At 38.7% G+C, this 14,153-nt stretch overlaps 1 protein-coding gene across 3 annotated transcripts in view; it reads right to left on the bottom strand.

Annotated features, from left to right (window-relative positions):
* LOC101802198 (collagen alpha-6(VI) chain) overlaps positions 1-14,153 on the bottom strand; it is a 50,391-nt gene that overhangs the window by 20,881 nt on the left and 15,357 nt on the right. For all 3 annotated transcript variants that reach the window (XM_013106489.5, XM_005027075.6, XM_072033429.1), the window contains 9 exons: positions 13,507-14,091; positions 10,945-11,520; positions 7,168-7,517; positions 5,877-5,955; positions 4,325-4,470; positions 4,131-4,223; positions 2,613-2,666; positions 1,586-1,657; positions 1,075-1,101 (listed from right to left, as the gene is read on the bottom strand). In XM_013106489.5, coding sequence (XP_012961943.4) covers positions 1,075-1,101; positions 1,586-1,657; positions 2,613-2,666; positions 4,131-4,223; positions 4,325-4,470; positions 5,877-5,955; positions 7,168-7,517; positions 10,945-11,520; positions 13,507-14,091 — 1,982 coding nt within the window. The remainder of the gene's footprint in view (positions 1-1,074; positions 1,102-1,585; positions 1,658-2,612; positions 2,667-4,130; positions 4,224-4,324; positions 4,471-5,876; positions 5,956-7,167; positions 7,518-10,944; positions 11,521-13,506; positions 14,092-14,153) is intronic.

The following is a 14,153-nucleotide window of genomic DNA, read 5'->3' on the forward strand; positions in this document are numbered from 1 at the left end:
TCAGCCTTACTGAGCTAACAGTATTGGATTCATTTTTTTTATATGCTGAAAGTTTAGTATTTTTAGTTGAAATAAAAAGTGGATTTGATGACACGACATACTGAAATATTCACATTTTTATTAGATTTCAGTAGGGTTTTTGCTCCTGGTAAGCCAATTCCCACTGTACAATTCAAGTTGAACAACTCAAAATCATCAGTAAGTACTCTCCCTTCTCTATAATGAGATGCTTCAGATACTTAAAGGAGGACAAATTATTTTGAATATAAATGGAATAGGAAAGAAAAATACGTAGGAGGATTTAAAAAGTCAGTTGAGAGCAGTACTTTAAACAGAGCTGAGGTATCAAAAAACACACTCAGAACTTCCTCACGCGTGCAGATTCTCAGGATGGAAGTAAATGTTTTCCAAGTCTCTGAGGCTCCTAAATCTTTTCTAGGAGTGTTTTTGTCATGAAAGCATGTCATAAAATTTAAATTCCATTTAAACTGCTCTAGCTTGGAACCTAATGCGGCCATTCTGATCACTGTCTTCCAGAATTCACTTTTTATTAACAAATTGGTAACAATCTCTCTTTGATGAACAGGTATATTTGAAAGGTTAAATAAGTAGACTTGCAATATCAGTGAGTGACAAAAATAGCTGAAAAGAAGTTTGGATACTGAAAAAGTGTCAATAATGACTGAAAAATACTGCCTAAATCCGCAATAAATATCAGGCAGTCTTCTCCCCTCCCCTTTATTCTCTGCTTCCTCAGCATTTAGAATATGAAATTCAGCCAATCTGAATTACTCCCTTGACAGATGACTAAAATAAGAAGTAAATTCCTTTCTTGTCAATTAGAGTAAATCAGTTATGACTGCAACCATCCTAAACTCTCAATATAAATAAGACTTAACATCTCATACTTAAATCCACTCTTATACAATCATGTCAATAGTATATTAAATACTCTAAGATTTTTATGCTATTCCTCCCTTGGTTTAGTGTTTATCTTACAAAGTAATAATGAATTAAAATTAAGCAGAGCACAGTTGTCCTGAAAGAAAATTGATTACACATGAAAACACATACCTGACTTCCCCGATAACCTCTGAAGCCCTGAAATTGAAAATAAACATGAATGAAATTTGGTGACAATATTTTATTTTTGTCTTTTAAATCAAGCTTCAGAAGCAGGGCACAATTTTGCTATGCAGAGGCCTGATGGGCTCAGTATTTGTAACCCTTATTGAAAACCATCCCCCTCCTACCACACAGGGGATTGACCCCCTTCCTTTATGAAGATGGTACAGACTTCATTTTCATTCTCTTTCTGTAAAGCTTAGTAGTTTTACCTGCAGCCAATCTGGAGTTTGTGATAGTAAAGACATTGGCAACTATTGAGTCAACAAAATCCCATTCCGTTTGACCAGACTTTGAATACACAAAGAACCTCTCAAAAAGTTCTTTTGAGACAGCAAAAATTGTCTGTTCTTACAGCTGGATGTCTTGCTCTCCATCTGTACCTCAGGAAGACAGCACAGTACAAAAAACAGTTCAGTGGAAAACAAGATTAGGAAATGTTTCCAAGTGGCATACTTGCCTTAAGGCCTCTGGCACCTGTACATCCCCTGTCTCCTCGAGTTCCGTTGATACCAATTGGACCTCTGCTCCCCTTAAGAAGCAAAAGGGAATGTTAAAATTCATCCATACGAAGATTATTACCAGTGATAACATGAAATCATGTATCTTAAATATTTCTGTGGAAATTTTCTGTAGAAATTAGTTACAACCAGTGATTTCCAAAGAAATTGTTAAACCACCATCCCAATGAAGTTTCTGGATAAACTTGGATGACAGCTGCTTTTCTCCATTACTGTCCTCCTCTTAACGGAGGGTTGGCTTAGGTAGTTTCACCAAAGGCAAATTCAGGCTGACTAATCTACTGTGAGAATTGGAACTACTCCAATGCAGACTTTACAATTAGGTGCAGACAGAAATCCTTGGCTTGCAGGCTTCTGACCTGTAGTTAGGAGTGATATTTATGTAATGGGTGCAGTGCTGTAAACCTAGTTCTGTGCTTTTAGTGCTAAGGAAGTTACTTATCCTTCATGGGATTTTTGTTTACTTTTAGACAGTGAAAGAAGAAATACTCCCAGGGGACTGGACTTTGGCATATGCACATTATGCTAAATTCTATGAAAGGAACAGCACACTGCAAAGGATTTAGAATGTCACCAAAACACTACAAAATTTAATTTTGTTACCCAGTTATAAGATACTCAATCATGCTAAGAAGGGAAGAGATGGCTCTGAGATAATCACACAATCTGGGTAGAGTCTGTCACGGAAAATTATCATATAAACTACTCAAAAATATACCGCATATGATGCTGTTGTATGTTTCTTTCTAACTGATTCTGTTCTTACATAAAATGCTATTAGAAAATGCTATTAGTTATTATGGTGAAGTACAGATACATAGAGAATTAAGTCCATACATTTACCTTAAGATACACTTTGCTTAAGTACATTTTAGGTTATTATTGATGATGCTGTGTGAATGAGTAAATGCAGACAGATTTAGGCACCAACAAACATGATTGCAGAAGGAAAGAGTGTTTACTTACCATCCCACCTTCCTCGCCAGGATGACCAGGAATTCCTCTGTAACCTGTACTTCCCTGAAAAAATGGGAACATACGAGATAATAAACTGTTCTCCAAGCACATGGGTTCATTAGTATTGGATTAGTCTGCACATGCAGATAGAAAACATTTATTGGAAACTAGATCTGGTTATGCTGGAGAGGGCAGGCTTCTCCAATTGCAGTTATACTGCCACTCTGCACAATTCCAGAATACTTCACGTGGTTGTGGGAAAAAAAAAAAAAAAAAAAAAAAAAAAAACAAACAGTGCAACAATGTCCAATATAAGAGTTCAGTGTGCCATTTCATGAAACTGCTTAACGAATTAACAAAGCCCAGCGGGTTTTTGGTCAAACTAAGTATCTTTCTTTGTGATTTTGACATGTAAATATTATACAGTAATGAAATTCTAAGGTGAAATGAAAAATATAAGGAAGTATATATATATTGCAACTTTGTATTTGAAGTGATGCAAGCCTCATATCCTCAGGTTAAAAAAAAAAATCTCTCAGGGAAATTAGAACAGACAGAATTTCTAGGAATGAAAATGAACAAGAATGAGACAAATTTGTGCTGCGAGAACGTGCTTTTAAAATTGTAAATTGTGCAACCCAAGGCATCATGCCTGTCTACCTGCAGTACAATTACATGTGCATTCTGAATACTGCTTTGTCTGAGCACTATAATCCAGACATTTCAATAAAGCAGGTGTAAGAACGTCAACAAGACTAATAGAAGAGATCAATAAACTGTTTTATGAATACCTATTGCAAGACTATACCCTTGCTAAGAGATAACCAAAAATGGATTTAACTGAAACCAGATAATTGAAGAGTGTAAACTACAAATACAAGTTATGTAGTGTGTTACTGGAATAAGCTGAAGTAAAGGAATGAAAAGAACACAAGAGAAATGGTAACTACATACATCAAGAGCTTTAATAATGAGGTCTACTATTATGCTGTAGAAGTGGTGAAAAATGCAATATTTAAAACTAACAATAAAGGAGACAATATAAAAGCTTAAAGGAAATACTGTATATTAGTGCAGTATTGATCAGTAGAAACTCACAATAGAGAATATTCAAAATAACCAGAACACACAAAAGGACGAAGTTCACATCTAGTGAAGAAGAATTATTATTTTCTGCTCTTAGCTTGGAAACTGTTTATTATTTAAAAGTTTATTATTCACAGTTAGCTAAAAAGGCTTGGTTAATCAGAAGCCATTTTGAAATCTCTCTCTGTCTTCTGCTGAATTCTGCAAAGAAGAGTGCTTAAAGACTTTTATGTGTCTGAATGATTTTCATTACAAAAATACTTTTGCAATAGGAACATGCAGCAGAGAAATGACCACATTGCATGTTTCTTCTTCATCTATCCTAATAGCAAGGGCTGTGGGCACCTGCATGCATGCTTCAGATTACCACAAAAAAAAACCACAAATAAACCTTGAAATAATAAAGAAATTCTTATGTAGCATCTACTGCAGCTCTCCTACCTTATTTCCAGGAATTCCCCGGGCACCACGTTCACCAGTTTCTCCAGTGCATTTACAAAAAACATCACAGCATTTTCTTTCTGCTATAGTATCCTGAAAAAATGGCAAGTAACGTAGCATTTGTGTAAAGTTGATTATATAAAAAAAAAAAAAGACTGTTTCCCCCTTTTTGTTTATATCAAAAAAGGACTTACAAGGTTTTCCTGCAAGATGCGTGGAATATCCTGAAGTTCAATACTAAGAGGTTCATTGTTTTCAAAACCTCTGCCAAACTCTATTTCTCGAAGTTCATTCAAGTTCTGTGTATTGTCCAGCCCAACTAGTAGAAGTGCATCAAGGCCTTCAACATAAGCATAGATTGAAGTTTGTGAATGCCTGGATTATATTATTTAACCAACAACATGATTGTGAATAATAGTAATTCTCTAAAACTTAAATTTTATAGCATGTTGAAAGAAATCAAGCCATTGAGAACAACATATGAGACAAAAACTAAGATTAGTTGTCTTCCAGTTCTCTCCCAGCTGACAAACTAAACTGCTACTTCTGCTCAAGAGCTAGCCTCAGTGTCCAAAGAGAAGTGTAAAACTGTTCTCTTTTGTAGAAGACAGATTTGGGTCTAACATCTGGCACTACATTTGTCAGTAAGAGGGACTGCTCTAGCTGCTGAAGCTGCCCTCCAGAAAGCAGGATAATCTCAGGCCCTCTGCACCCTTGGAAGTGTTTCTTCAAACATCTATCAACACATGAATGGAATGGTTCATGGGTGTAACAGTGGGAAGAGGGAACTAAAGCTTGCTCAAGCCATTTCTTCAGCCGGAGGCCAGTCTCAGATGATCTGTCTAACTTTACCTACTAAATTATATATTCATATAGATTGATTTCAGGGTTCCTCAGCTTCAATTTATTTGATCTTTCCTGCTGACAAATAAAGTCAGGATTCCTCTTTAGGTCACAAGAGAATTATATTCTATTTTACATCACACATTTTAATCAGTCATTAAAATTTCCTTCTTATTGTAGATACATCTTTGGCCTATCTTACGGTAGAATGAAGTTCAGTTCTTCCCTTCCTCAAAAGCTATTTTTTTTTTTGAGGAAATCTCTATCCTCCTGTCTTCCTCTTAGGTGGAAATATTTTTTCCTCGCTTTCCACTCTTTCTACCACTTGCATTTAAAGTAGTGGGTATCTTGGAACATGCAGTGGTGTGATAGAAAAGGTTCTGACCAACAGGCTCTGTTTGATGGCAAAGCTACAGAAAAGGAACACAGTAAAAGGAAGGTATTTTGTACCGAAAGAGTAATTTTCTGCAGTGGAATTCATCCTGAAGTACTTCCAGAAGCTAAGTGTCTATCCTATGCTTAGAACCAGCCTCTGCATTATTTCTGCTTTAGATCAGTAGTGAAAAAATTTTTTGACATAGATCAAACCCAGAAAAAAAAATATCTGTAGCTTAAAATAATAAATAATAAAAATAATAATGATTAAAACCAGTCTTCATTTACTACATTAAAATATTAGCTCAAGAGTATAACTGAAGATGAAAAACCCCATGCAAATACCCTAGAATGGATAATAATTCTGAACTTCACAAACATTGATGCACATGGAGAAGCAAACACTCTCACAGTGACTTCCAAGGAATACCCTCAATGTGGAGAGTCATGTTATTTAGGAAAGTTGTAGTGGCAGAACAATACATTGGTTCATGTGTCAGTAGGAGCATTGATGTAGTGCTCTCATACCTTTGATGTAAAAGGAATTGGCTGCTTTTCTGAGATCTTCAGGGGAATCGTCCAGTCCATCTGAAAACACTAACACAACCTGTCAGGAAAGGGAATAACACTGAATCACTTAAGAGATATTAAAAGCTGTGCCAGTGTGAAAAGTACAGTTTGCATTGAAAACTGACTACAAGGTAGTTCAAATTCCACTACTTTGTGGTAGACCTAAAACATGCACGGTGGAAAAAGAGCAAGAAGAATAGAACACAAAACTCTCTTTTCTCTGACAGCACTCCTATGTGAGGGATCTGTCTTGCCACCCATTTCCTAGCATTGCTATTACTGTATTATATGTGTCGTTTTCTTAGTATGCTAGCCTGAAGACCAGCTCTGCTGTGACTTAAACAATGAAGAGTTTTCGCTGGTGTCAGAGGAGTTCTCCTATATGTGAATGTGGAAAAAAAGTTTGAAGAAGCAAAGATTTTCTTTTCTGTAAGATCACCTTCAGTTGAATGCCATATGAGCTGCATCTACTGCATCATCTCTGGGTAACAGCTGGGGCAGCTGAGCCTCAACTGGCCAGAGGGATGTCCCATACCACAGAATCACAGAATGTTAGGGATTGGAAGGGACCTTAAAAGACCATCTAGTCCAATCCCCCTGCTGGAGCAGGAACACCTAAATCATGTCATACAGGAATGTGTACAGGTGGGTTTTGAAAGTCTCCAGAGAACCAGACTGCACAACTCCCCTGGGCAGCCTGTTCCAGTGCTCTGTCACCCTCGCTGTAAAAAAGTTTTGTCTCATATTAAAGTGGAACCTCCTATGTTCCAGCTTACACCCCTTGGCCCTTGTGCTATCATTGGATGTCACCGAGAAGAGCCTGGTTCCATCCTCCTGACACTTACCATTTACATATTTATAAACATTAATAAAGTCACCCCTTGGTATCCTGATGTATTTACCCTTACAAGGGCAAACATGTCCTTCCTCAGTAAGGTGTTCCTCAACAGAGACCTTAGCAAGTGAAAGTATTCAAACAGCTACTATACAATGTTCCCAGTGCCTTACTGAGTCAGCACTTTATTAAAGGTAAACTTTCAAGGCAATGATCCTGAAACATTCCAATGAGATATTTTTTTTTCTCACTTAAATGGAATGATTCCTTTCACTTCAGAAGATATTAGGCCAAGCCTTTGAGACCACCAATTTCTGAGCTACCTTTTTGCTTCCCTGCAGTAGTCAGCATCAGAGTCAACAAATTTTACACTACGTATTTTTTCCAACTTGTATATTTACACCATTAAATTACCTTTACTTTAGCAGAGGCTGCACTAAAGAACTTCTCTTGAAATGCCTCTAAGAAGTCCACATTCAGGTACGTGTCCACTGTGGCCTGTGCATCTAAGAACTTCTGGATGATCCCTTCATTATAGCCCTCAAAATCAGACTCAAAGATTATTTTTTTGGCCTGTGTCAATACTTGAAATTTGAACCTAATGTTGACTGGAGTGTCAGCTTTACAACGGACACCTGGCCGTGATTTCATATCTTGTAAAAGTTCAGGGAGGAATGTTTGCAATTTCTGTTTCAGAAGCAGTGAAGATGCTGGCCGTGTATGCCTTGATATATCAATTGCTATAAAAAGGTCGATATCGCAATCTGTGAAGAAAGCAGAGGAAGCAGGAAATTATAAACATACAATGTTTATGAACTTTGTCTCTCACCAGGATCATGGGAGTGGAACAAAAATCAACATCGTAGATTTAAAAACAGAAGTTGTAGTCAGTGAGATGGTGTTTTATATTTCCTGAAAACCTGTCAGACCACCAGCTTCAGTGGGGCTACATAAACTTGCAGCTACTAAGGCCTGATCCTATATTACCGGACACATGTACACACAAAAACTGCAAAACAGTGAAGAAGAGCTTACTGTTCTTCTTCAGCTGCCAAATGACCTCAAAGGTCTTAATTTTGCAAGTATTTCCATATGCTTTGCTACCAACAGAAAATACACAGTACATATTCCAATTGCAATGGTGGCTGACTGTGCTTTATCATTTTGCCACAAGATCAGATACTACATGCAAACGTAGAACAACAGGCCAAAGAAACAAAAGATATAGTGGCAGCATCCTCTACAGACAATATCTGATAGCCACCATGATTAACAGCTGCTGTAAGGTGAGGGCTACCTCAGTTACAGAATTGCTTGCATAGTTCCTGATAATAACAGCAAATGTTGTGATGTGGCCTGTTACTCCTCTTGCCCTAGTTAAGCAGCCCAACTACTTGGCTTATTTCTTCTGTACCTTGATTCTTCATGTGTTATGCCGGATTTTATTGTGTCCCTAGATGCATCACCATCCATCACTCTGCAAGGTAGTCTGTGACATGCAATTTTTCCAAATGACATTCAGACCTTGGAACAGCATAAGAAATCTACACAGCTTTTCTGTGTAGTTCACAGCAAGTAAATATTTTTCTTAAACAGTTAAATATATCTACACACACATACATATAAAAACACAACACGGTCATGCCCCTTAGCCAGAGTTTATGAGGTTGCCCATCTGATTTCAAGATTCACAGAACACCTGTGATGCAAAGGCCACCATCAGCTCAGGAATGGCATTTTTTCTAATTCTGTATGGATTTTCTCATGAGACATTTCCATGGGCATTAAACTTACAAGATGTGTTCCAGTAAACTTTGCAGTATGTGTTCACATCCAGCACACAGAAGATATGTGAATCTCATTTCAAAATGAGATTTTTTATTTTTTTTTTAACCACATCTTTTGGAGGAAACGCAAAGGGCAGTCATGGACTCACCAGTTTAGCCCTGATCATCCACACTGCTTAGCTCTTAGAAGCGTTACCTGCAAACTCCTCATGTACCAGCGACAACAGTACCAAAACAGCAGTAAAGCATCCACTTCTGTTTTGTTGTGTTGCATATGAGAATGCATAAAACAGCTTCCATACTCTGCCAATAGTCCGTTTATTTGCAGGGCTAAGTACTTCTGTGTAGCTAACCTGTTTTCCTAATCACCTGTTCTCCCCACACACATCCACTTTGTTAAACTGGCCTATCTTTGTGCTGCAAAGGTATCTTTTTCCCCTCTGTTGACTTTTCATACCTGGAATACAGTTCTTAAATTAAAAGTCTGTCAGTTTAGAAGATGGTGACTGGAGAAAGGGGAGTTAAGAATTGTTATGGGAAAGAAGATTAGTGAATACAGGAAAACAGATTCCCAGCCAAGATAACAAAGGCTTCATAGGAAATACATCATTGGTTTATGAGACAAGTTGATCTAAATCTTAAAAGCATATAAATCATTAAGATCAGAACCAACATGCTTTCCTTAATTTTGTTCTCTCTAAACTTAAAAAGTATGTCTGTAGATATATACATTGAGTTTACTGTTCCATCTTCCCTTAAATCTCCCTGTTCTCTGGCCATGAGACACCAGGAGATGCTAGTGCCTCACTCATGGTATTCCACATCCGTGCACTCTGCTTCCCCAGCAGCCCTTTGTTTGTTTTCAGGAGCCAGGGGATGCCTTTTCAGGTGGAGGTTTGCTCTGTTTTTGATGGGGAAAAAAGGGCTAGGGCCACGCTATCCTCTCTGAAAACCACCTGAGCAGACAGCATTAACATAGACAGCAGCTTCTGGCTTTGGGAGGGAAGATTCAACACTTTTTTTTGGACCCCACCATTCCAGCAAACATCAGCCAGTTTTGCTGTGTTTAAGATCTCTCAAGCCCAGGGTGCAGCAGAGTTAACTTTATTTGTTCAATGATTTTGTGAAGTTATTTCTATTTGTTTAACCATTGTTACAAAAAGCCTTAGACAAGGAGTGTGGTCATCACAGTGTGCCTTCCTCACAGTGAGTTTCTGATCACTAGGGGAATTAAACGTGGAGAGATAGGTATGATCAGTTTTATGGTATAACAAAGACAATAAACAGCGTGTATCTGACTCTTTTAAGATGTTATCTTTATGGTAAATATGCAGGGAAGAGGGGCTTTAAGGACAGTCACAGTCCCTGTAAAAATGGGATCACAGAAAGAGAACTGCTCCAGCACATTTTCTTCCCGCTGTCCCTAATCAATCTCACCCATTTACACCCCAGCAGGTCCCTTCTTTACATTCAGTGGAAAAAAAATCATCTTTTTGATTTGTCATTTGCCACCTTTTCTATTGCAATTTAAGAAACACCTACAGTATTATCCTTCTGTGTAACTGGAATGAGTACCTAATTTTAAAGAACAATTTTGTGGGTTTTCTGCCTCCATCTTCCCACGACTAGGTGACTGATACTGCAGCACCATATTAGAATAAATTCAGATACAAAAACAGGATCCAACACCTGATAAAAGTTGCTACATTAATCAAAGGCACAACTGAACCTTTTGCTCGATTTAGGGTTGAGAGCTTCTCAGGCTGTGCAGCATCCCTGGAAGGGCATCCAATCTACCCTTGCCACCAATCAGATGTAGTAGGAAATACTGCCTCCTGTTTCTTATGTAGGGAAAGCTTTTGGGTAGCATCTCAGCATTACTGTGAATTTGCTGCTCACACCATGCCAATACTTCCTGCATAACCAAGGCTGGATTTTCCCACACTCCCTTCTCAACAGTGCCAGTGTAGGACTTTTGTCAACAGCTGCTACTGACAGACCCTTTGGAGCAGGATGGTCATGGTCAGCTGTAGACGGAAAAGTTAGTTTTTTTGAAAGGCTCTTTTATAAATATCACCAAACTGTATTTTTTTTCTTTTCTTTTCTTGTGATTAGAATGAGGGCATGTCTTCTCTGTCTCCTTTTAGACACTGAGGAGCTATGAATGTGAATGCTAGATGTGAAGCATTGTCTCACCTCAGAAGCTATCTAGCAAAAAGCATAATAGTTCTTGACTGAAGAAAGTGCACATTTAGAAAGATACAAAACTGAGTAACCTGAGCAGAGTTCTTTGGTAAAACAGCTGCATTGCTTCCTAGATAGTTTTGTTACTTCTGACAGGGTGTGCCTGCAGCCATGTAGATATTTACCATTATATACCCAACAAAACATTTACATTGCTTACCCTCGCTAGGACAGTCTTTGGATTCACAGAGCTTATTGACAACAGTCCTCTTGATGTTTTTCAGGGCATCAAAGTTCTCCACTGTGAACACTCTCCTTGCATCACCAGCTGTTCGAAGCAGATCAAAGGCATTTATAAGCCCTATGCCAACTGCAAAGACATGTACCCCATCACCTCTCAAAGCCACAGCTGCATCCTCCACATCGTCATGAGAGTTCCCGTCTGTAATCACAACGAGGTTCTGTGAAACTCCTCTCTTCTTGCGGCCTCCATGGGCAGGCTCAAAAAGACTATGAACAAACCTCAGTGCTTTCCCAGTGTATGTAGTGGATTGCATTTGTTCGATTCTGTCGATGCGTTCCTTTATGATGATGTTATTGTAGTACTCATTGAGAGAAAATTCTTTCTGGGGTTCAGCACTGTACTGGACTACCCCAACATGCACTCTGTTCTTAGAAATAACAAAACTGTCCAAAACATCTTTCATGAAGGTCTTCATGACAGAAAAGTTACTGTTTGATATGCTTCCTGATCCATCCATCAAGAACATCAGGTCTGCCACTTGTTCGTTGCAAACTTATGGAAAAAGCAGGGAAGGAACACAAAACAACAACAAAATTATTGAGGAACATAATTTTGGCACTGTTTAACCTTTCCTTTTTCTCTTCAGTGTAAGCTTTTACTCACAAAAGCTGTTCACAGAGAGGTCATGCAAAGACATCATCTATCCATCATCTAACTTCAACCCTGTGACCTTCCATGAGATAAAAGCTGGTGAGGGGCCTGGAGAACAAGTCCTATGAGGAGCGGCTGAAGGAGCTGGGCTTGTTCAGCCTGGAGAAGAGGAGGCTCAGGGGCGACCTTATCGCTCTCTACAGATACCTTAAAGGAGGCTGTAGTGAGGTGGGGGTTGGCCTGTTCTCCCATGTGCCTGGTGACAGAACGAGGGGGAATGGGCTAAAGTTGCTCCAGGGGAGTTTTAGGTTAGATGTTAGGAAGAATTTCTTTACTGAAAGGGTTGTTAGACACTGGAACAGGCTGCCCAGGGAGGTGGTGGAGTCACCATCCCTGGAAGTCTTCAAAAGACGTTTAGATGTAGTGCTTAGGGATATGGTTTAGTGGGGACTGTTAGTGTTAGGTTAGAGGTTGGACTCGATGATCTTGAGGTCTCTTCCAACCTAGAGATTCTGTGATTCTGTGATTCTGTGAAAAGTAATTTTTTCCCAGCATTAACTTGCAGAAGGAAACACAGTTCTTTACATAACAACTAAACGACTGCCTGGGGGAGTCATAACAAAACAGAACTTGTAACCACTGTCAACCCCTCAGCTGAGGTATGTCAGATTTTACCTACCAATAAAGTTAAATCAGTATGACTACCTCACTCAAAATATTCATCCTCTCTTGGTACCTGAAAGGCCACTTTGGGGAAAAAGCACTTGAATTGCATGACTTCTGTGGAGAAAGTTTCTCCCTGAAGTGGAGAAATTTCTTGCCTGTCATTTTCATTGCCTAAGCAGAGTTCCAAATATGTTATAAGCAGAGTTGCAAATATGCAAGATTTATTGGCAGCTTCTATTCAAGGTGTCAAAGGTGTATTTCACTGGATCTAATTGCTTGGTAGAGAGAACCTGATACTGTTTGTTGTGCAGCAAGAAAAAAGGATGGACAAGAAGCCATCTTTCCAGCCATCGTGGACAATTATTGAGCTGGTCTGCCTGATTAGCGGGAAGTTTACCCTTCCAGCATAGCCATGGTGCCTGTCTTTACCCTGGAAGCACTGCAATTTGTGTCCTTTACATTTTTTTCCACACAGAATAAAGCAAAAGTTTTATTACAATAGCTTTCCCTTGCTGGGACCTAACAGTGTACCATCTGAATGCTGTATCATATCCATCCTAACACTTGAGGGAATGCATTACTGCACAGAATCTTACTGATTTGGGTGACTACAAGAAAGAAATCAGAAAAGGGAAATGAGTGGAAGGAAGTGGAAACTCTTTGCCTTTAAGAAGTAAATCTATCATCAACTACTTTTCCATGCATAAATCAAAAATAGTTAACTGTGCCCCATAACAGAATAGATGCAGGGATAAACACCATCTCACTTTTAACGAAGCTTTAACAATAAACTAAAGACTCTGACTGTAAACTACCTATCTTCTAGACAGAAAATGAGAGAAAGAAGAGTAGAAGGGATCACAGAGAAACAGGATCCTCAAGAGAGAATGGCCTCAATATATGGGGGAGCCAGGGCACTGCTCAAGTGTAGAGAATTGCATTGTGTTAAAGAAAATTAGTTGCTAGGACTTAGACGAAATCTGCCTCCATTTATCAGTGTAAGAAGCCTCTTGAAAATAGCTGATGGAAGCCCATCAGTAGAAGGTAACTTTTGAGATTGCATTTAATATGTACTGCATTTTAAGGAGAGAACTGTCACCAGACTTTTCCACTTATCCTCCTATTACGTCCACAAAATATATTTAACACCAATCTTTGCTTTTAACAGTCTGCATAAGTGGTAGAAAAAGACCTAGTAGATCTATCCAAAAGTATCTTTACCTGGCTTAGATTTCTCACACACGATTTGAGCAAGGTTTTTATGTATGCTTTCCAGTGCATCATAGTTCTGTGCAAAGTATAATCTTTCTTGATCTTCAGTAATCTCTTTAAGTTCTGCTCTGTCTGCTTTGCTTATTCCAACAGCAATTAAGTTGATTTCATCCTCCTTCAAAGCTCTTATGGCCATAGGAAGGTTGGCTTTATCTGATGGTACAGTTGGTTCATCAGTAATAAGAATAAGGATCCTAGTGACAGCGAGATACGATGGACGTCCACCATGGTTCACATCAAATCTCTGCCGGGCAAAGTTCAAAGCTCTTGCGGTAAAGGGCTTGCCTGGCAGAGGCTTCAAGTTGAATATTTTTTTTCTAATCTGAGACTTGGAGGCATATGAATTCAATGAAAAATACACCTCAGGCGTAGAGCTATAGACCACAACACCAAACTGAACTTTGTCCACCCCAACCACTGAGGTATTAACTACTGCTTCTATCAGATGATGCACATTTTTAAATTGCAGGTCTGTAACACCAGATGATCCATGCACTAGAAAGATGATATCAGCAACTTCTGCTCTCTTGCACACTGGTAGTGGAAACAAAAACAAAACAAAACAAAAAAGTTATAATTCTGTCTCTCTTCCTCAG

The sequence above is a fragment of the Anas platyrhynchos genome, chromosome 2 (genome assembly GCF_047663525.1).
Source record: "Anas platyrhynchos isolate ZD024472 breed Pekin duck chromosome 2, IASCAAS_PekinDuck_T2T, whole genome shotgun sequence".
Lineage (NCBI taxonomy): Eukaryota > Metazoa > Chordata > Aves > Anseriformes > Anatidae > Anas > Anas platyrhynchos.